General features: G+C 39.7%; 1 protein-coding gene across 3 annotated transcripts in view; it reads left to right on the forward strand.

Moving 5' to 3' along the window:
- Positions 1 to 21,125, forward strand: part of LOC113409504 (septin-7) — a 129,410-nt gene that overhangs the window by 21,020 nt on the left and 87,265 nt on the right. For all 3 annotated transcript variants that reach the window (XM_026663499.2, XM_026663498.2, XM_026663497.2), the window contains exon 3: positions 2,917 to 3,019. In XM_026663499.2, the coding sequence (XP_026519284.1) occupies positions 2,917 to 3,019 (103 nt within the window). The remainder of the gene's footprint in view (positions 1 to 2,916; positions 3,020 to 21,125) is intronic.

A 21,125-nucleotide genomic window follows, 5' to 3' on the forward strand; every position in this document is an offset into this window, starting at 1 on the left:
GACTTTTCAAAGGTGTTTAGGTGCCCTATTTAGGTGCCTAATCTGCTTGGGCACTTTTGGAAATCCCATTAGATATCTATATATCCTTTGCAAATCTGGTCTTGTGTCACTTAGGTTTTTAGAACTGGTAGATCTCATCCTCTCACCTAGTTTTTAATTCATAGTTGCAAGAGGAAAACTTCTCAACTTTGAACTAGTTGAGGTGAAGGAAATATTCTTTGCATCTCCAACTAAATTGAAACAAAAAATAATGAATGCAAAAGCTTTCACAACTAACTGAAAGTATTTACATTTGGAAAAATATAAATACCAAAATTCACTCCATTTTAAAGGCTGAAAATAATATTTTAATACAGTCAGTCATGGTGTGCTATACCTAGAAAGCTTGAGATAACCTCAAAAGTTAGATATTCCCTTCCCTCCATTCTTTGTGTAATGAAAAAAGCAGCACTGTTTAATTCATTAAAAAGAGGTCTCATTGATGCAGCATATCTTTAAATGATTGTAATAGATTATGGATAGGTTTATTTTTAAAAAGAAATGTATATAGTTTAAATAACTCTTTAACCACACTGATTAAAAAGAGAACACTGCATCTAATCAAAGCAAAACTTGTAGAGTAACTGGTTTTTAAAGTAATTTATTCGTCCTGAGGTTCAGGATGTGTATGAGGAAAGGTTTTTTTTTCTTGTTACAGTAATGATATCACAGCAACACTTTTTTACTGAGTACAGACAGTACTAATGAAGACACAAGTGTGAAATGTACTATAGAAAAGCTTTTAACTTATGTTCTCTTTAAAATATATATATGAAAAAGCATTTTCCTAAAATGAAAACTGATGGGTCATAGAACATAGTAATGGCTACTGACTTTAACCACTTCAGTTTAAAAAAAACAAACCACATGCATATTATTATTTTACAAAATGTCTGCTGCACATGCACTGAGGCGAAAGATTTTTAGCCTAGGGTCTTAGTGCAAAAGCATGGCAAGGCTAACAACATAGAACTGCTCTGAACTACATTAATTTGCAACTGTTAGTAAAAATATTGTGCACAATGTACTTGCAAGATAATGTAGATTAGGGGCTCAATCCTGTTCTTTCACGCAATTTAATTGTGGATTTATAGCTCAAAAGGGGAAAGGGAAACTGAAAAAATAACCCTTGCAGCATGACCTGAAATCAACAGATCTGGGCTCTGTTGGAGCAAATGAGGAAGTGGGTTCTAGTATTGAGGACCTGTCACTGAAAAATCCATCATGAGCTTCTTCCCATTTAAATCGGGAAGCTCTATGCTGCGCATATTCACTTTTCTAGTTGTTTTTGTTCTCAGGTATTGAAGACAATATTACTCTCTAATCCACTGGTGATTCAGAAAAGTGGTAGTCCGTAATAGACCAATATAGGTTGTTTTTAATTTTTGGGGGAACACAAGATTCCTCCACTCTCTATGGGAAATTACTGTTCCACCTAGGGTTTCTTCATAGCAGCAGGGCTGTCAAAGACTTTTTCACTGTGTGGTATGTAGAAGCTTTATTTGTCCTGGTCCTAGTGGGAGTGGGGTTGGGATCAAGCAACTTCTCCTCTACAGTATAGCATAGGGGTGAACACAGCAGCTTACCATCAAAGTGTAACACCCCCACCCCCAGCACAGTGTGATGGAACAGGCTCTCAGGCGCTCTCCCCCCCCCCCCCCCCCCGTGAGAGAAACAGTTTAAAACTTGACATAAAGGATGAAACTAAACTTTCTGTTCCTTAAAAACAAGCCCCACCCCTCACACATCTGAAATGAACAGTCCTAAGGTTCCCTTAAAGCAACAGCAGGAGATACCAGCCATGTGGGTATTACTGGTTCTCAATCAGTGGTTCTCAACCTATTTACCATTGTGGGCCTCATATGCAGCTCTCTGTGTTACATGGACTGCACCCACTCAATATATATATATACTACCTGTATGGCCCTTAGGATGTCACATGGGTCACAGCTGTGTGCCGATTGGGCTGCAAGTGGCCAGTGGGTTGAAAACCACTGATCTAGTTTGAAGAAGGGGTAGGATTAAGCACCTGCAAAAGCCTTTATTAATAGGTGGCAAAATAGGCACTGACAACACCCACATCCTTCCCAACTCTCCCTACAAAAGGCATCCTTCTGAACTACTGGTGAGGAAATGGAGATTTATGTCACATCTACAGTAGGTTTTTTTTGTACCAGTACAATCGCACTGAACTAGCTGCACTAGTGATGATCCCATGTAGAAGTGGTGCACTGGTGTGACTTGCCTCAGTTTCGGATTGGGCTAAATTGCACCAATGCAAAGGCATATCTATACTAGGAGTGCTTTGCTGATCTACTTTACCTGTATTCCTATATCAGTAAAGTGCTGGTAGTGTGGATGCAGATATACTGATACAAAGTGCAGTTTTGCCAGTCTCATACCACCCCCCACAAGCAAAATATTTTGTACCATTAAAAGTGCATCTTTTCTGGTATAACTGCATCCACAGTAGGGACTTCTGTTGACAGTTATTTCAGTCAGGGATCACACCTCTTCACACTCGATCAACATAACATGACGGCAGAAGTCTATAGTGCTGACATGGCCTAAGTCACTTTTTATATTGTTGCAGTGCCATGTATACTGGGAGTTTGCACCAGTACCACCACAATGGTATAGCTATAATTATGCAAAATACCATTGTAGACAATGGCTGGCTATCCCCCACTCCAGTCTTCTGCCTGGTGCTGCAGTTTACTAAATTGTCTACAATTTAATGAATAAACATCTTGATTTAAATCAGGATTGGCATAACAGTTGTACAGATGTTAAAAGCTAATGAAGATTAGTCTGAAGTGTATTAAAAAATTACAAGCATTTCTTTTGACTATTTAAATGTCTTTGTTTTTGTATTAGCAACAGAAGAACCTTGAAGGATATGTGGGGTTTGCAAATCTCCCAAATCAAGTTTACAGAAAGTCTGTGAAGAGAGGGTTTGAATTCACGCTCATGGTAGTAGGTGAGTTGTTTTCTTTATGCATCTAATTGGTGATTCACCTTCCCCAAAAGAATTTGGAGTAACTGAAGTTTCAGCTATTCATGTGTTTACCTCATTTGTGAAAGCTAATTAGAATGTATATTATACTTACCATTTTTGTTTTTTAAAATGTTAAATTCTAAAGTGTTTTTTAAGGGCATACCGTACAGTTGAACATTCATTTTTTTTTGTCTTCTGTTACATAGGCAGATGAATAGGGATAGAAAATGGGGAAGATAAAGAGCCTTCAGCAGAGAGGGGGTGTTGTGCTAGCCTATGCAGAAACATTAATGTAGATCTACTGAAAAGTGTCTGCAAACATGATGTAGTGGAAGTCATTGAGGTCTAGAGCTCAGCATCATATGTGTTCAGTCTAAAAGTAAAAATGTTTTTTAGTTGTCAATGGAACAGTTTCAGCTGGGGATCTGAAAGTCTAGCTGGATTCCTTCCTTCTTGCACATCCAGTAATCAGGACCCTGTGTATCCTGTGTTTGTGGCACCAAAATTTTGCTACAGAATCCAAGCCTTCATGTAAAGAAACATTTATAGTTTGCATGATGGCAAACAAAAACAAATACTGTCTAAGCTGTTTTTTCCAGTGACTTCAGAGATCTTGAAACAACCACAGATACGTGTGGCTAATCCTGCTCATTACAGTGGGATGGTAAAATTAACAGTTGGTCTTCGGCATACGAGTTAACTTTGTTGGTCACTTTAAATGGATGTTTCTGCTAATGAGTTTATCCCATAATGCTAAATTACCATCCATGCTGTTTGGGTGTCAAACTTTCATTTTCCCCCTGACTACATGTATGATGTAGCTGTGTGATCAAAGTTGAAATATCTGCAGTACGTTGGAAACTAAATATGAGGCTAGTGTAAAGCTGGGGTTTTTTTTAAAGATCAAAAAAAAAAAAAATAAAACAAGGAGTGCTGTACTGATTCTATTTTAATGTTTATATAAAAATCCCAGTTTGTGAATTTAAATGACGCTGCCTCACAACAGGTAGTTTGCTACAGAAACCATTGACCATGCCCCACTGCTTTGTTAATTTGATGAAAGATAGTGTTACTTTTCTGCTGTTTAGATTTGAACCAAATTGCTGTCTTAACTGTTGGATGTGTAACCGAGTTAACAGGGCAGGTACATTTAAAAAAAAAAAAAAAAGTATGCTTTAGTGACAGGTAGCTGTTCAGTCCTGCCCTCATTCCTTGAACTTGAAATCCTGAAGTGGATCAAAAACTACTTAGCTTGTTTGGATTTTGCTCATGTTTTTGTAACTTTGTGATGAACAATGTAATGAGTACAAATTTTAAAATGGGCGCATCCTGTAATTGCCAACTGTCCTTGTTCATCAATACATCCATCTAACTTGTAGCTTGGTTAACCAATAAGTGTCTCAGTATTATGTAATCAATTGAACTGATAGCTTGTGTAATCACTGTGTCCCTATAAGAGAATGTGCACAAGTATAGTACCCAATGGTTGAGTTACAAATCTAGGTCAAATTGGATCTAACGCATTACAAATCACTGTTCAGGGAAATGAAGAATGTGAGTTGGAATAAAACAATTTGAGTTTGGGGCTTATTTAAAAGTTCCATTATAAACATGCATTCAGCTGCATAACTTGTCATGAAGCACAAAACCCCATTTGGTCTTAGCCCTCTACCAACCAAAAATTTATTCATTTTTCAACATGTAAAAGTTAGGAATCATGCTGTCCTTAAACAAGGATGAGTTCAGAAAATAATCACACTATACAGAGACTGTCTTCATAAGTTTGTAGTTGCTGAGAGGTGAAAATTGGCAAATTCATTTAATAAAATGGGATATGCTTATTCTATAGTCACTATTTTAAAACCATAACTTTTAAATCTCATGGAAAACAAATCTCTAAGAACCAGCAAGCTGTACTTTGTTAGTATCTATCTCTATTCCTCATGACTTGAAATCTTCAGCATCTAAAGCAGTTTTCAGTGCAGATGCATTCAGAGGAGTGTTAAAAAAATATTGGTGGTTAGTTAGGAAACTTTAATCTAAAAATTAGATTTGCAATAGGTGGTTGACCTGAAAACTAAGAAGTGAAGCCTTGCAATTACTGACTTTGTTTTTAGTATCAAATCTTTGTACTTCCTAGTATGGATTCACATTCCATTCTGGCAAATGATCAGAACTTCCATTGGCAGGAAGTTAATACATTATTGTGCACAGACCATAAGTGCTCTCTGAAAATTTGAATGATTTCCCTGATGAGAGGTCATTAAAAAAAATTACCAGGTGTTTCATAGACTTAACTTAGTCTGAATGTCAGAAGTTGGTCTTTGATTGGATGAACATATTCCCTATAACACTAGGTCAGTATTTAATGTGGAATAGTACACAAACCCATATGGTACAGCTACAGCATATTTTTCACTTTATTTCCTGCCATGTTTGACTCACTGTAGTAGAAAACAATTAGAGCCTTTTAAAAGAGAGACTGCTGAAACAGAATGTTTTAATTTTTTTTTAACAATAGAATAGGAGGTTTTTAGACAAGTGGTAGTAGAAAGGTAAAGCTTAATTTTTTTTCAACAGTTCTAGTCACAGATAAAATTAGGAATACTTAACTACTTTAAGTGTTGTTGTAACAATTGTGAAATGTATTAAGCCTTTTAAATAGAATATGGGGTGGAGAGGAATTCATTCTGAGATTTCCAAGCAATGCATTTGGAAAGCTTTTGATTTAAGAGAGAAATTCCCCTGGATCTTCCAAATATGAAGGATTCCAAGTATCTGTTTTAAACATAAAGATGATTATGAATCTATTGCAACATCTCATTTTGTTTTATAACTCAGCTATGACAGACTCCAATAATCTTGAAATATGGATTGTCACTTATTTTTGTACACTGTCTAGTACAGGGGAGCACTGACTTGATTTGAAGCATCTAGTCATTACCACAATGTAAATGATTAATAGTAAAGAAGAAACTCTATCAATGGAATATGTTGGACTAATATAAGATTCTGAAACTTGAGCAACTCACGTTACTAGCATATATTTAGATTTGTTTGTGGCCGAGTATTAGCTGATACATTTGGAAAAGATAGTGTATATGCTGCATAATGTTGTCTTATTGTTTAGAATGGCCCTTTGGAAGCTTAACTAAAATATTTCCTAATTTTTTCCTCCCTCATGGATGCATGCTGATTTGTTACCGTGGGGTTCCACATAAGTGCTGGCCTGCTGGCTATATTTTATTTATAGATGCTTCAAAGTCAGTGTATTATCCATTTGTTCTGGAGTGAAAAATGCAATGTGGAATTGCCAAACAGATACAGGGACATAAAGTAGGTCATGTTTGGGGCTTGCAAACCTTGAGTGTCTAATGACATATTTTCATATGTTCTATAGATTTGAAATCATAGATTGCAATTTCCTGTTAAAATTATTTTCCAATTGTTCAGATAGTCTGGAATGAATTGTTAATCTTATAAATCTGATCTCCTCACCAAGGTAGTTTAAAGCTAATCATTTTTCAATATTAACTACATTATTTTGAGGAAGAAGAGCAAATGTTTCAGGTGTTTGGTAGCTAGGTTAGTTTCTGATTGATTGTGTGGTAGAAAAGATCCACGGCTCAGTTTAACTGCATGTGATATGTCAAGTTGTCATACATCCAAAATGCAGGACATTTAAAAATAAACTAAATCACTATATACTAACGATCTTAAACTCCATTTGCCCAGCGTGGGTAGGAATCTTTTGCTAAGTGAGTGCTATCAACTTCTGCAGAATCTCACCTTTCATCTAAAATTTTGGCATGCTTACAATTGTAAAGAAAACCTTCCAAATATGAACTGAGTATAAACTGTGAAGTGATGTCATCATAAACCTGCAAAGTTAGCTCTGTTGTCAGGATGATGGAGCTGTCACTCCTGTGTGGGAGCTCTTAATTGCTGGCTGCTGTTGGAATGGTTGTACACATGGGGCGTGCAGAGGCACTGAGTGTTAGGTTTAGGGTCCCCTGCTCTCTTGCATCTCCTAAAACGGGATGCCTGCGGGCTCCCCAGTTTTCCCATCAAAGGGGTCTGTAATCACTTATTTAAGGTGAGACAATCTACACTTAAGTGTTTTGGGAGAACTTTCAGCATTAATTTATTTGTGGGAGAGGTAGCATACATTGTTTGGGGGATGAGGGGGGGGAAGAGTGCAGAAAAGTGGCCCACCACTGTTTGGTTTATTGGAGATAGTATTAATTTCTTGTGTACATGTTGGTGGAAAAATTAATTGATATCAGTGCTTGCATCTCCAATTCAATGCCTGACCCTACAAAGAGTTTGGCCAGCAGGAGAGTGAGATCTTTAGGCCCAATCAGCAGGACATACTTGACTGGGTAGGTGTAAATTGGGAGGGACATGGCTTAAGACACTGGTGTATTTCAGCTAGGAGAGTGGGTTTAATTATTGGGCATCTTGGTGGTAAAACATTTTTAAATTCTGTAAGTGTGGAATCAATTTCTTTGAGGTTACAGAACATATTGCATTAAAATATGTAAATGTGCGGTAATTGAGAATAACTTCATCCCATAAATGGTAATTTTTACTATAAAGTGTATATATGATTAGAAAGTAGGGTCTGTGTAAGCTTTTCACATTCTACTATTTTAGTGACATTTTAAAATTAAATAGAATTATTTATATACTTACAAGAAGTCATTATTTTTTTAAATTGTATTTGGCCTCAGTTAACATTAATAGGTTGACAAGTTATTTGAAACTTACCTGTATTTTCCCAATAAGTACAATTGCATTGTTTCCTTTTAGAGTAGTTCTAAAAACATTTAATTATAAGCTACACCAAAGTAACCCAAATTGTTCTCCTTAATTGACCACTTGCATTTGAAATTTGTTCTGAAATTAAAGCATCTGTGTGGAAAACTAGGGGAAAAAAATTGAGGTGATATCTATGCTATCCTATTCTAATCCTGCAAGGTTATGTAACTGAAATGGTGTTTCATTTCATTTCACTGTGGAACAACAAAAGTAATTAGACATCTCTTAGGCATAAGACATAAAGCATATTAAAAACAGAAATATAAACTCATAATCAAATTAATGTTCTGTGCTGGATGTCTTTGAAATTAAGTTTTATAAATACAGTTTCAGAAGGGTTACGTGTTAGGTCAGGAATAAAAGCATTCCACAAACTGAGGCACACAAGTGTAAAAATCTGAACAATATCCATTGTCTCTGCAGACCCCAGTCTTCAGAAGTCCCATATGTTTTCAATAGTCCATAAGCTAAACCCTAAAATATAGTCCATTAGTATCATTAGGTGGGCAAAATCTCTTCCTGAGTTTTGGATAGCTCCGTGTCAATGGATGATAAGTTATGGTGGACCTTCCTGCAGAATAGATTAGTGGTAGAACTGAACCTATTTTTTTTGTTGGAAAAATTCCTTATATGCAAATTTTTGTTATATAATTTAAATGAAAGTTGACACACTTTGATTATATTTTATTTAGCACATTGTTCATTAATAAGCAAAAAAGAGTATTTTGGTATCATGTTAGACTTTAATTTCAAATCTAAATCTACAAAATATATAATTAAACCACTTCTGCCATCTAAATACCACATAATGTTTTTTTGAAGCTTTTTCAATGCTACTAATATTGTATGTTCTGCCATAACATTGAGTGACATATCAAGCCTACAATAATATAAAATGGGTAACCTATTAACAATCCAGTGTTCCACATCTAACTGGAATGTCCTCATCTGACCTGTCCTCCATACTAACTTTCACATCCTCCTCATTCGCGTTCTCATTTATTTGCAGCCTACATGCTGGAGAGCATTTGAGTCCATTTGCAAGGCACTAGAAAACAGGGAGTTTATATTCTGTATTACATTTACAAGCGATCAGCTGCAACACTACTTCAGGGGTGGGTGGGCCTTTCATCCATTCTGTTGTCAGTTCACCCTCCTCCATGACCCAGCCATGCCATGTTTCAGGGCTGGGTATGACAGGATACTTCTCCAGGCTCCTACACCAGACAGCAGTCTGGTAATTGGCACACAAAACATGAAGTTAGTGGAAGTCTTTCCATGGAGGCAGCTAGCCAGATTCAGCATCTCCTTTCTTAGCATGGAACAGCTGGTATCTTAGCTCATTCCCCTCTGTGATATTTGACCAAGCTGCATACGTTCTATAGGTGAATTTTTGAAGAAGAGAGAGATCTGCAGACAAGACCCAGTGTTGCCCTAGCTCTGCCAGTGCTCTCTGAAAGAGTCTCTTCTCTGGTGATCAGTTTTAGTCCAATCACCTCCCGACATTCTGCAAAATGTGCTAACAGAATCACATCCAGTGAATGCATGCATTCCTAACATGGATGTTCAGACATTCTAGTGTGCCAAGGTTGCTTGCTTCTATATACTTCATGCACTTTTTTTGATACCACATCTTATGTAGATTTTGCTGATCTCCCTGAAGAGACGAAGAGTAAGAATTACCACATCAGTGTCCACAGATACAATAACTCATTCATGGTTCTTTGATGCATGCTTTGCATGTAACATAATCAGAGTGTCTCTCTTTTCTTGTGAAGACTATAAGTTCAGAAAGTTTGATGCCCCTTCTCTGGTTAAACTTGTTACAATCTTTCTGGCATGTCACACTGTTTTCTCACCTAGTTTCTCCAGGAAATGGGGCTTTTTCAATTAATCACGTAAGAACTTGATGAGAACAGTTTTGCTGGTATAACATCCAAGAACGCTGTTTCTCCATTGTTGGATCTTGTAACTAGATATAATGTTGTTCAGTAGTCCTCCAGGGCCAGACCTTCTGCTTTCCCTCCCTGAATTTTTAATGGAGATATTATTTTACACTTCAAAGATCATATCTATGCTGTTGTTGTCAGTTCCAGTCTTCAAGACTGACAGACATGCTCTGACAGATCACTATATGTTTTGTTCTCAACATTTACTTTCTGTACAATAGCCATTCCATTTATGATGCAGGCAGAATGACTAGGTATTGTCAGCTGTTGTTACTCTTTTTTTTCCCCCTCTTCTCTCAAGATTCTTTGCCAGGGCTGCTTTGTCTTCCTCATAGTGCTGTCAAAGTTGGAGAGAGCCCAGGGCAGTGGTCCTAAGGGGTGTTGCAACACTTCCCTCATGTCCAAATTCCTCCTTGCTGCTACCAAAAGCATATGGCCAAAAAACCTTGTGATCTGCCTTTTATATCCTCTTCTTTGAGGCTTTTGTTTTACTGGATTTCTGTGTCGTTGCATGTCTTCAGTTTTTGCTATGGCAGACTGTCATAGATGTTCTGGGTTGGCTGCACTGTTTCTAGCCAGTTACATGTCAATGCTGTGTATGCACCTTCTCCTTTCTCATTTGCATGTTACAGATCCTCTCAAATGCCTGCAGGAGCTACAGAATCAGTGGAGACAGCCTAACTCATTTGTCTCTGAAAAGGGATTGACGCCGTCTTCTCCAGTGTATCCGTCTGTGACTTCACATCTTTTTCATCTCTCTGTATGCCTGATGGTTCTGCATGAGATATGCCAGGTGTTTAGACCTTGATCATTTGTCTTAGTTTCCTCAGGCAAGTACTTCTGCACCCTGCCCCAGCTATAAGACCGAATCCTTTGGTTTCGCCTGCTGTCTGTGTGCCCTTATTGACAGTCTCTTCGATGGCTTGATCCCCAGTGGTTTGATAACCTCATCTGTATAGAGAAGCCTCCTTTTTTTAAAATTATCATACACCTCAGGATGTTCTATTTCAGCCATGTCATTTGTGTGTAGTATACTAACAGACATCTTGCATAATTCTGCTTATCTTAAGCAAAGTACCAGGGTATCATTGCTCTTACCATTGCTAGGTGAAGAAGCCAGTCACCTTCTCTGGATACTCAAATAGGCCCAAGAGCCACCTCAACCATATCAGTGTAGTTAATCCAGAATGCTGATAGCCTGCCATTTTCATGCTTCAAGAAGTTCAGGTGTGTGTTGAAAGCTGAAAGATCATCAAACATCTGTCCTCTGTTTGGACATCATTCAGCTGTTCCTGTGTAGTGTTGCTGCACAACTTTTCCATCTGGATTATTGTCATTGAGGCTTTAAGTAAACCAGGTGGTGGTCATTCAGATATAAAAGCAGGGCCTCATACACTGATTTATGTAGTCTGACAGCTCAGTTGTAGTTTTGTCCCTCCAGTACACTGCTGATGGAACCTTCAGCAATAATACTGAACTCAACTGTGGGACCAACATCCTGGAATCTTTTCCCAATGATCAGAGACACATCGCATATGTGTGAAATGTTCCCATTCTGATTATGAACTTGAGTTTGTCATCCTTCCACAGTATTTCTGCAGCCTTGGCATACAGTGCCTGGTGAGGCACATGTTCAATCTTTCAAGTCAAGTTTTTCCAGTGTTTTCGGTCTTCAGGATTTCATACAGCATAGACACCTCCATTGCTGGCACATTTCTGGTTCCCAAATACCCAGCACTGACCTGAGTCTCACTGCGCATGCATGGACATTAAGCCAGTCCAGGAGCTGACCATCTGGTCATTTACATTTGTTTGCCTGACCAGAGACCATACTTGGTTCTTAATTTGAGCATTGTGAATGGGCTCTTCATAGTCTGTCCCCACTGGTTCCATCTCAGGAGGGCCAGCTTGGTTACAGACGTTATCAGGAGGAAGCATTAGTGGTGGAGGGAGTGATGCTGTAGTTTGTTTTTGTTTAATTTTATACTTTCTCTGTATGTGTAAGCTTATTGGGTTGTCCAGTAGTTGGTAACTGAGGCTGCACTACAATACCATTTATTCTGTGTGATGTCCCTGCACCACTGAGAGTCTCAAAGTCTGTTGATGTTATATGCCAAAGGTGGGGATGCAGGACAGAACATTGGATGGTATTGCCACACCTGCCTTGTCCTCATTAGCCAGTTTCTGTAGACAGAGGGCAATGTCCATTTCCTCCAGCCAACTATAGGATATCCCATAACCTAGTTGGTTGAGTATCTCATTGCCTGTGAGGTATTTCACTTACCATGGTAACAGGATTTGCTTGGCAGGTTTCTGCACACCTCCACTAACCGCATATATATGATCTTAGGGGATCTTAGGCCTGGTCCACACTAACCCCCCACTTCGAACTAAGATACGCAAATTCAGCTACGTTATTAACGTAGCTGAATTCGAAGTACCTTAGTTTGAACTTACCGCGGGTCCAGACGCGGCAGGCAGCCTCCCCCGTCGATGCCGCGTACTCCTCTCGCCGAGCTGGAGTACCGGCGTCGACGGCGAGCACTTCTGGGATCGATTTATCGTGTGTAGTCAAGACGATCCCAGAAGATCGATTGCTTACGGCCAGACCAGGAAGTAAGTGTAGACCTGCCCTTAGGGGAAAGGACAGTATGAGTCTTTGAATTTATGAACATGGTGTGCTCTTTTGTGTTCCCTGTTAATGCCATCTTGGTGTACTCATTGGGCCACAGGTTGAGAACCACCACTGTATAACAAGATCTGATACTGTGCATCAGCTGCTACCAGCTCCCTTGATGTAATAGCCAATCTCTTTCTGTTCATCTACTCTTCTGCTCTTTTCTGCACATCACTACTTGACTTGATCGATTGCTTGATGAAGTGGGTCTCGGTCCTTTTCACATGCTTGGATACTTTGTCACAAAATATACAGACTTTTTCATAGTCTGGAGGATGATGATCCATTTCCCTTTTGATTTGTGAGATTTGGGGTCTGTGAAAGGACCCTCCACATCTCATATCATGCATGTTTAGGCCTTTGCTGTTTGTGTATGCTTTTAGGGAACTTCTGAATTGGATTCCATGATTTATTCAGGAATCACAGGTGCATCACAGTCAAATCTGAAGCAAACAGAGGAAGAAATACATAAATCTTCGGTCACAAAATAACTTATTGTACACAACTTCCTAAATGTTGATTTTAAGTTGAAAAAACGATAATGCCTGTGGGAACACAATAGTTTTTCATGTGAAGCGTGACCTCCTCCTTGTTGATAGGTTGTTGGCAGTTGCCATGGCAACTCCCATGCAAATTAGACAAATTTGCATAGTTTTCATTGTTTTAATGAAATGTAATTACCCAAAATTAGGTGAAGATGTATTCATTTTTAGTCAAAATATGGCCATACCCATTTTTCACTCCATGCCTACACTTACATGTACATTTTCCATGGAAACAGGCCTAACTCCACCTTTAAGCTACCATGCAGAAAGGACCACCAGTATTTTTGTAGTGTGTATGCATGGACCTTTCAAAACTAGATGGGAATTTGCCAACACAGACGGGTACCAAAAGTTGTCTGTCTGGCTCATGGATAACAAGTATGAGATACAGAGGACCTGAAGATGGTTGAAGTAGTTGAGTACCTAGTTTAAATGCTTTTCTTGTTAAAACCAAAAGCTGAATCTCATTTCTCACTGCATCTTGTTCAGAGTAAAGTGCAAGGTAAAGTTCCACTTCTGAGAACATTTTCTGAACCCATTGCATTCTGCAGTCATGTTGGTAGCTCACAGTAAAGCACATCAGTTTAACCTGAGTTGTTAGTAAGATGGACCTCATCCAGCCTAATTAAAATGGTAGTTTACATTGACTAAAATATCACCTTGACCATGCCTGACACTTGTGTTCAAGTTATCTTACATAAAATCTGATTGAGTATTAATTGTATCTCTCTTCTTTAAACTGTTGTATTATTGTGAGTAGTTATTTTGGTTGGGATTTTCATAAGTGCCTATGACTTGAGTGCAAGTCCCCTAGACTTTCAGTGGGGCTTGCTCTCCTATGCCCAGAATGACTTCTGCACCTCCTTTAAGATGTTACTAGGCTAGATTGCAATTAGGGCTGCCAAGTGGTTAAAAAAGTTAATCACAATTAATCGTGCTGTTAAACAATAATAGAATAGGATTTATTTAAATATTTTTGGATGTTTTCTACATTTTCAAATATATTGATTTCAATTACAACACAGAATACAAAGTGTACAGTGTTCACTTTATATTTATTTTTGATTACAAATATTTGCACTGTAAAAAAACAAAAGAAATAGTATTTTTCAATTCACCTAATACAAGTACTGTAGTGCAATCTCTTGATCATGAAAGTTGCACTTACAAATGTAGAATTATGTACAAAAAATACTGCATTCAGAAATAAAACAATGTAAAACTTTAGAGCCTACATGTCCACTCAGACCTACTTCAGCCAATGACTCAGATAAACAAGTTTGGTTACAATTTGCAGGAGATAATGCTGCCTGCTTCTTGTTTATGTCACCTGAAAGTGAGAACATGCATTCGCATGGCACTGTTGTAGCCGGTGTCACAAGATATTTACATGCCAGATGCGCTAAAGAGTCATATGTCCCTTCATGCTTCAACCATCATTCCAGAGGACATGCGTCCATGCTGATGACGATTCTGCTCGATGACCATCCAAAGCAGAGCGGACCGACGCATGTTCATTTTTATCATCTGAGTCAGATGCCACCAGCAGAAGGTTGATTTTCTTTTTTGGTGGTTCTGGTTGTGTTTCCACGACTGAGTGTTGCTCTCTTAAGATTTCTGAAAGCATGCTCCGCGCCTCGTCCCTTTCGGATTTTGGATGGCACTTCAGATTCTTAAACCTTGGGTCAAGAGCTGTAGCTATTTTTAGAAATCTCACATTGGTACCTTCTTTGTGTTTTGTGAAATCTGCAGTGAAAGTGTTCTTAAAATGAACATCATGTGCTGGTTGGGTCATCATCCGAGACTGCTATAACATGAAATAAATGGCAGAATGTGCGTAAAACAAAACAGGAGACATACAATTCTTCTCCAAGGAGTTCAGTCACAAATTTAGTTAACACATTTTTTTTTTTTAATGAGCATCATCAGCATGTCCTCTGGAATGGTGGCTGAAGCATGAAGGGGCATATGAATGGTTAGCATATCTAGCACATAAATACTTCGCTATGCTGGCTACAAAAGTGCCATGCGAACGCCTGTTCTCACTTTCAGGTGAGGTAAATAAGAAGCAGGCAGCAGTATCTCCCATAAATGTAAACAAACTTGTTTGTCTTAGCGATTGGCTGAACAAGAAGTAGGCCTGAGTGGACTTGTAGTCTCTAAAGTTTTACTTTGTTTTGTTTTTGAGTGCAGTTATGTAACAAAAATAATCTATATTTGTATGTTACACTTTCACGATAGAGATTGCACTACAGTACTTGTATGAGGTGAATAGAAAAATGCTATTTCTTTTATCATTTTTACAGTGCAAATATTTGTAATAAAAATAATATAGTGAGCACTGTACACTTTGTATTCTGTGTTGTAATAGAAATCAATATATTTGAAAATGTAGAAAACACCCAAAACTGTTTAATAAATTTCAATTGGTATTCTATTGTTTAACTGTGATTAATTGCGATTATTTTTTTTAACTCAAAAAAATTAATTCCGATTAATCGTGAGAGTTAACTGTGATTAATCGACAGCCCTATTTGCAGTATATTTTCCTGTTAGTTGTAGCTATGAAGAGGAACAAAATCTTGGCTTCATAGTTCTTTCCAGTGTTAGAAACACCTCTTGCTTAGAGTTTCATTATGACTTTTGTCTTGTCCTCTGGTTTAGCTGCATGTACAACTGTAAATGTTAGATGTTCAGACTTGGTGAGTTTGGATGGTTTGTGGCTTGGGCTCTTACATATCTTTGCAGCTACAAGCATATGTATTGTAAATTGCTGTCTGCACACAGTCATGTGACTTGCTGCAAGTGCTTTCTCTGTAGTTCCTGTTGCCTGAATAGGTTTTCTGTAGCTCTTGTCTGACTCTAAACGCTCACTTCAAACTCAACCTATGTATCTGCCTCTTGTATTACTTTGCATTTGTGCTTATCCTAGCTCTGTAGATAATTTTTGGGTTCCAGCTTGTGGGAAAGATGATGTACCCCATACTGTGGGATTGAATATACTTAAAAATTAAATGAAGTTCAAAGTCAAACTTAAATTTGACTATTTTAGGCTTGGACTCTTATACAAAAGAACACGTACAGACTTGAAAAGAGCCAAAGTACAGTCTTTAGTTTTTAAAACAGCACATTTGTAATTTAAAGTGTCTTTTTAATGGAAGATGCATAGCTGCTGTAAGTTGAGTTAGGTTCTTCTGGTACTTGTCCATATTTCAGTTAGAATTGCCCTCTTAAATTGTTCACCTTCGTATATAGCTTCCTTAATGGAAGCCAGCAAGTGTATCAAAGGAGCTATTACACTCATCTTTTGGTAGAACAAAGGTCTCAAGCTAAGCCCAATTAATAGGAATTTTAAATTGTAACTTGTCTATTTAAATTTGGTTCAACTTGTCATTTCAACACTGATCAGGCTTTAGCTTGGCCAGTCACCTTCAGGGTGTTTTAAACAAAACATCTTTAAATTGCTGAAATATTCTTTGAAAATTAGCTGTTGATTATTCATTTCCTAGTATTTAAAAAAATTTACATTGAAATCAGTTCACTTTCCATGCCTGTCTACACTAAACCTCTAACACTTGACCACTTTAAAATACTTTTAAAACCAGGTTTTAAAATGGTTCTGCTAACTGTGTTAAAGGCCCAGTGTGAAGAGCTTAATTGAGCTTATTTGGGAATAAGTGGATGGGAAATAGTTATCTAGGACTGAAAGTTTTTACTCTTCATATTATTTGTGCTGTTGTAGCAGCTCTAGTCCTGGGGCAGGATCCTGTTGTGCTATGTGCTTTACAAACACACACGACAAAGACAGTCACTGCCACAGCCTATGTCTAGGCTCATGTGATCAGGACTTTTGCTTGATGCATCAGAGCTGGAAGAAATGGAGGATTGAGATGCTTGTGCTGGTTTTCTGCTACTGTTGTGTTGCTGATGCCCACATAGAATAATTCTAAATCCAGAAGCAAAACCATTAAATCTTTCTGGGGATGGTGAGGGGGGATAATCATGTGGGGAAATAGTCTATGAAGAGGATAGGAGTGGATAGGGCACTGGATTGGGGGTTCTGTTCCCACCTCTGCCTCTGACCTGCTGTGACTTTGGGCAAGTCACTCCACTTCTGTCTTCCTTAGGGTTTGTATCACCACCCATCACTATAGTATCTGAGCATCCCTCCATACTTTTCTCCCCTCCCATCCTTTTTCTGTCTTTTTGGTTTAGACTGTAAAGTTTAGACTTTTTGGTCTCGACTGGTTTAGACTCTTTAGGGCAGGGATTCTTACTACACCTCTACCCCGATATAACACGAATTCGGATATAACGTGGTAAAGCAGCGCTCCGGGGGTGGGGGGGGGGAGCTGTGCACTCCAGTGGATCAAAGCAAGTTCGATATAATGCGGTTTCACATTATAACGCAGTAAGATTTTTTTTTGGCTCCCGAGGACAGCGTTATATCGAGGTAGATGTGTATATGTACATGCCTAACACAATGGGACTCTTGTTTGGAGGCCTCTGGACCCTACTGCAATAAAAATAAAAGCAAACATTTTAAAAATATTTACATACAAGTTTTATTGAATTTATAAGGAAGATATCAGAACTGATTCCAAATTCTCTTGCTTGAGAACACTTAATTTTAGTTACATTACGCCCTGTGCCACTCGTTGCCTTGGGCCTTGTCTACATAGGGGATTAAGTTTTGCACTGTGACACCCACTAATTGGTGCACAGTACATAAGTCGTAGTAATTGCATGCACATGACTCAGTTTGCTCCATTGTGTGTACACAGTAGAGCTTGGGGCACACTAAGCACATGGCATTCTGGGACAGTATCCTATGGGCCTTTGCTTTGATGCTGAACAGTGTGTATTCTGGATTTTTTTTCTCGCTGCATGCTGTGGCATATATAGTGGAAGTCAGATGGACGCTAGTGGAATTCTAGGTCTTGGGGTCAAATTTTAAAAATCCCATGACTTTGCTCTCCATCCCATGCTGGTCAGGGACACAACCCTATGCTCCAGGTGTCCCTAAACCTCTGACTGCCAGAAGCAGGGGGGGGGATAGCTCAGCTCAGTGGTTTGAGCATTGGCCTGCTAAACCCAGGGTTGTGAGTTCAATCCTTGAGGGGGCCACTTAGGGATCTGGGGCAAAAATCAGTACTTGGTCCTGCTAGTGAAGGCAGGGGGCTGGACTCGATGACCTTTCAAGGTCCCTTCCAGCTCTAGGAGATAGGATATCTCCATCAAGAAAGCTGGGACTGAATGATAAGGAATGGATCGTTTGATAACTGCTCTATTCTGTTCATGATCTTTGACGCATGAGGCACGACCACTGTCAGAAACAGGAGAGTGGGCTAGATGCACCATTGGTCTGATCCAGTGTGACCATGCTTATCCTTCTCTTTTCGGGGGGGAGGAGGGAGACGGGAACTAGTGCCATTTTTGAATTGTTGTCAGCCAGCATGGACCCAGCAATGCTCTGTCCTACTGTGTTTGCAACTGTAAATACGCAGAGTCTGTTTGGGCTTTATTTGAGCTCTTGGAGCCAAGTGGCTTTGGTTTTGAACTTCACCCATTGCACCACCAAGCAGATGAGGCAGTAGCAGCAGCGGAGGGAGGAAAACGAGGATAACACCATGCAACTGCTACTACAGGCGCTATTTAATGGAGCAGCTTCATACAGTGCAGCACTGTTTCTTGGCTCAGAAAACGAGCTTTGATTGGTGGGAAAGGATCATTCTGCAGACCTAGGGTGATCAGCTGTTGCGAGAGAACTTCAGGAAGGCGAAGGCAACCTATCTTGAGATGTGTGCTGAACTAGCCCTGGAGCTGTAATGGTAGCATGCCAACATGCAGTGCCCCATATCTGTGGAGAAGTGGGTCATCATCGCCATCTGGAAGCTCCCAAATGTTACTGGTCCATAGCCGTGCCCAGGTGTGATGCCATGCATAGGACTCAGCGTTTCTCAAGAATCACTACCATGGCCGCCTGAGGCCACCAGAGGCTTTCCTTGTGGCTACAGCCTCCTGGGATGTGATTTGGGGGAAGGGAACAAAGTAGCAGCCCTTCCCTCTCCCTGTTGTTCCTGGACGCACTGCCTTGGTGTTGGTTGTTGGGGCCACCAGCAAGGGTTGGGTCCTGCCCACCTCTGGAGACAACTGGGGCACAATCCGGGAGGACCAGGCAGCCGGTGAGTTCCCCACATTCCCAGGGGCAGCCGGGCTCAGGCTTTGGGCTTCAGCCTTGAGGTGGCGGGGTGGCAAGCTCTGGCCGAGAGGCTTCAGGCTTCATCCCCAGGCTCCAGCTGCGTGGCGTCAGGTCCCAGGCTCTGGATGCGGGCTTCGGGCTCTGGCCATGGGGCTCAAGTGCCCCCTGTTGCCTCCCCAAATCCACCATCCAGAGCTTAATTTGTCCCCTGGCTTGGCAGGGCTGAGAGAGTCTGCTGTGAAACTTGTATGTTTGTTAGTATCACTTTTCACAGCAAACTTACTAGTTAGCAATAAGTGAATTACAATGATTTGGACGTGTGTGTGTGTGTGTATGTGTGTATATATATGTATATTTATTTGGTTTTCCTAAAGCTAATTACGTATTTTAGGAAAAAGTGTGAGTGTGGCCACTAGTAAGAGCGGCCACCAAAAAATTTGTCCTTAGAACCCCTGCATTAGGTACTGTTGCACTGAGTTTTAAAGCTTGCTATTGATTTTTACATTCAGGGAGGTCTTAAATTGTATTAGGGCAATCAATGAGACTAATCTGCCTATCATTTGCCTCATGTATCAGGGTTCTGGTTTTATAAATGGAAAAGGGTATTTCTCTATGATGCTCCAAAGCACAGTTGACCACTTTACAGGGTGGTTTGGAAAGGTTCTCAATGCTAGGATGTTTCCAAAGGTGTCCACACCTCCATTTGAAAATTGTTAGGGGTCTGCAAATGAAAATAAATTGAAAACCACTGCTTTACAGTGTCTTTGGTCATGGCAATGCTGTCTGGCCACGCAAATGCTCTCTTTGGGTAGCTCCCTGTCATTCTCTCTCAAACCTCAAATACAACCTCCAGCTGTCTGTTTTTTTCAGGGGGTTTTGGGGAATCTGTAGTGAGGTCTGGGACCTCAAAGATGGTAGATAGTATGTGTATGTGTTTGAGGATTGCTAGATTGGGATTTTTTTCAGTGTGCACTGTATGCTGTTTTGGGTGTGTAGTGGTGTGTGGCAGACTATCTGTCTGGTGTTGGGGGAATTGTGTTCCTGGTCTGTCTTTGCAGTTTTGATGTGCCTTGGGATGTGCTTATATGGGTCGGAGGGGTTAGTGGAGGGCATCTGGGGTGAGCTGTAAAGTAATCCCCTCTACATCCACTTTGCGCTGTCCTGACTCTCGATGACGTTACATTGAGGCGAGTGACTAGGAGGCAGAGAATGGCCTTATTTAAAAAGACAAAGGGCAGATCAGAGAGATGCTGTGAAGTTATTCATCAAGTTGGTACTCCCCAAAATGCAGCAGGAGTGAATTGTGAGCTATACCAAGGCAGTGACTGTGCTGCTATCCCACATAATGTGTATACCAAAATCAAGCAATTTCTCAATCTTAGGTTCTTTAGCTTCCCTGCAGATGTGCTGGAAGCGCAGAGAAAGATAGGGTTCTGCACTGGTTATTTGAAGCCTTAACTACACCCAGTCTTTCTATGTAAGTCTCTGAAAAGCCATTAAGAGCAGTATGGCTGTTCTATCGTTATAGTAAACATTTTTTCATGTACAAATGTGTGCTACAGGGTATGTATACTTCAGCTGTAGCCTTAGTACCTTTTATGGGCAAGCAATGTCCATATCTACCTCATGTAAACTGAGAATACTAACCAAACTTTTCCTGTAACTACTGTCTCAATAAACAGTTGAATTTAGCGCAACTGAATGTTTTTTCATTATTCAAATATGCTGCCAGAGGGCAGGTGGGGTAGAGGTTGCAGCTGTGCCTCGGTGCCATATACCATCTGGAGCAGGTGAATAGTTTTTTGGGACATGGGGATGACATTTGGCAAGCAGGAGAGATTCAGGGAGGTGAAAAGGAAATAGGTATGTAGATGGGTGTCTCTCCTCCGTGGCA

This window comes from Terrapene carolina, unplaced genomic scaffold, assembly GCF_002925995.2.
Source record: "Terrapene carolina triunguis isolate 2854851 unplaced genomic scaffold, T_m_triunguis-2.0 Scaffold33723, whole genome shotgun sequence".
NCBI lineage: Eukaryota > Metazoa > Chordata > Testudines > Emydidae > Terrapene > Terrapene triunguis.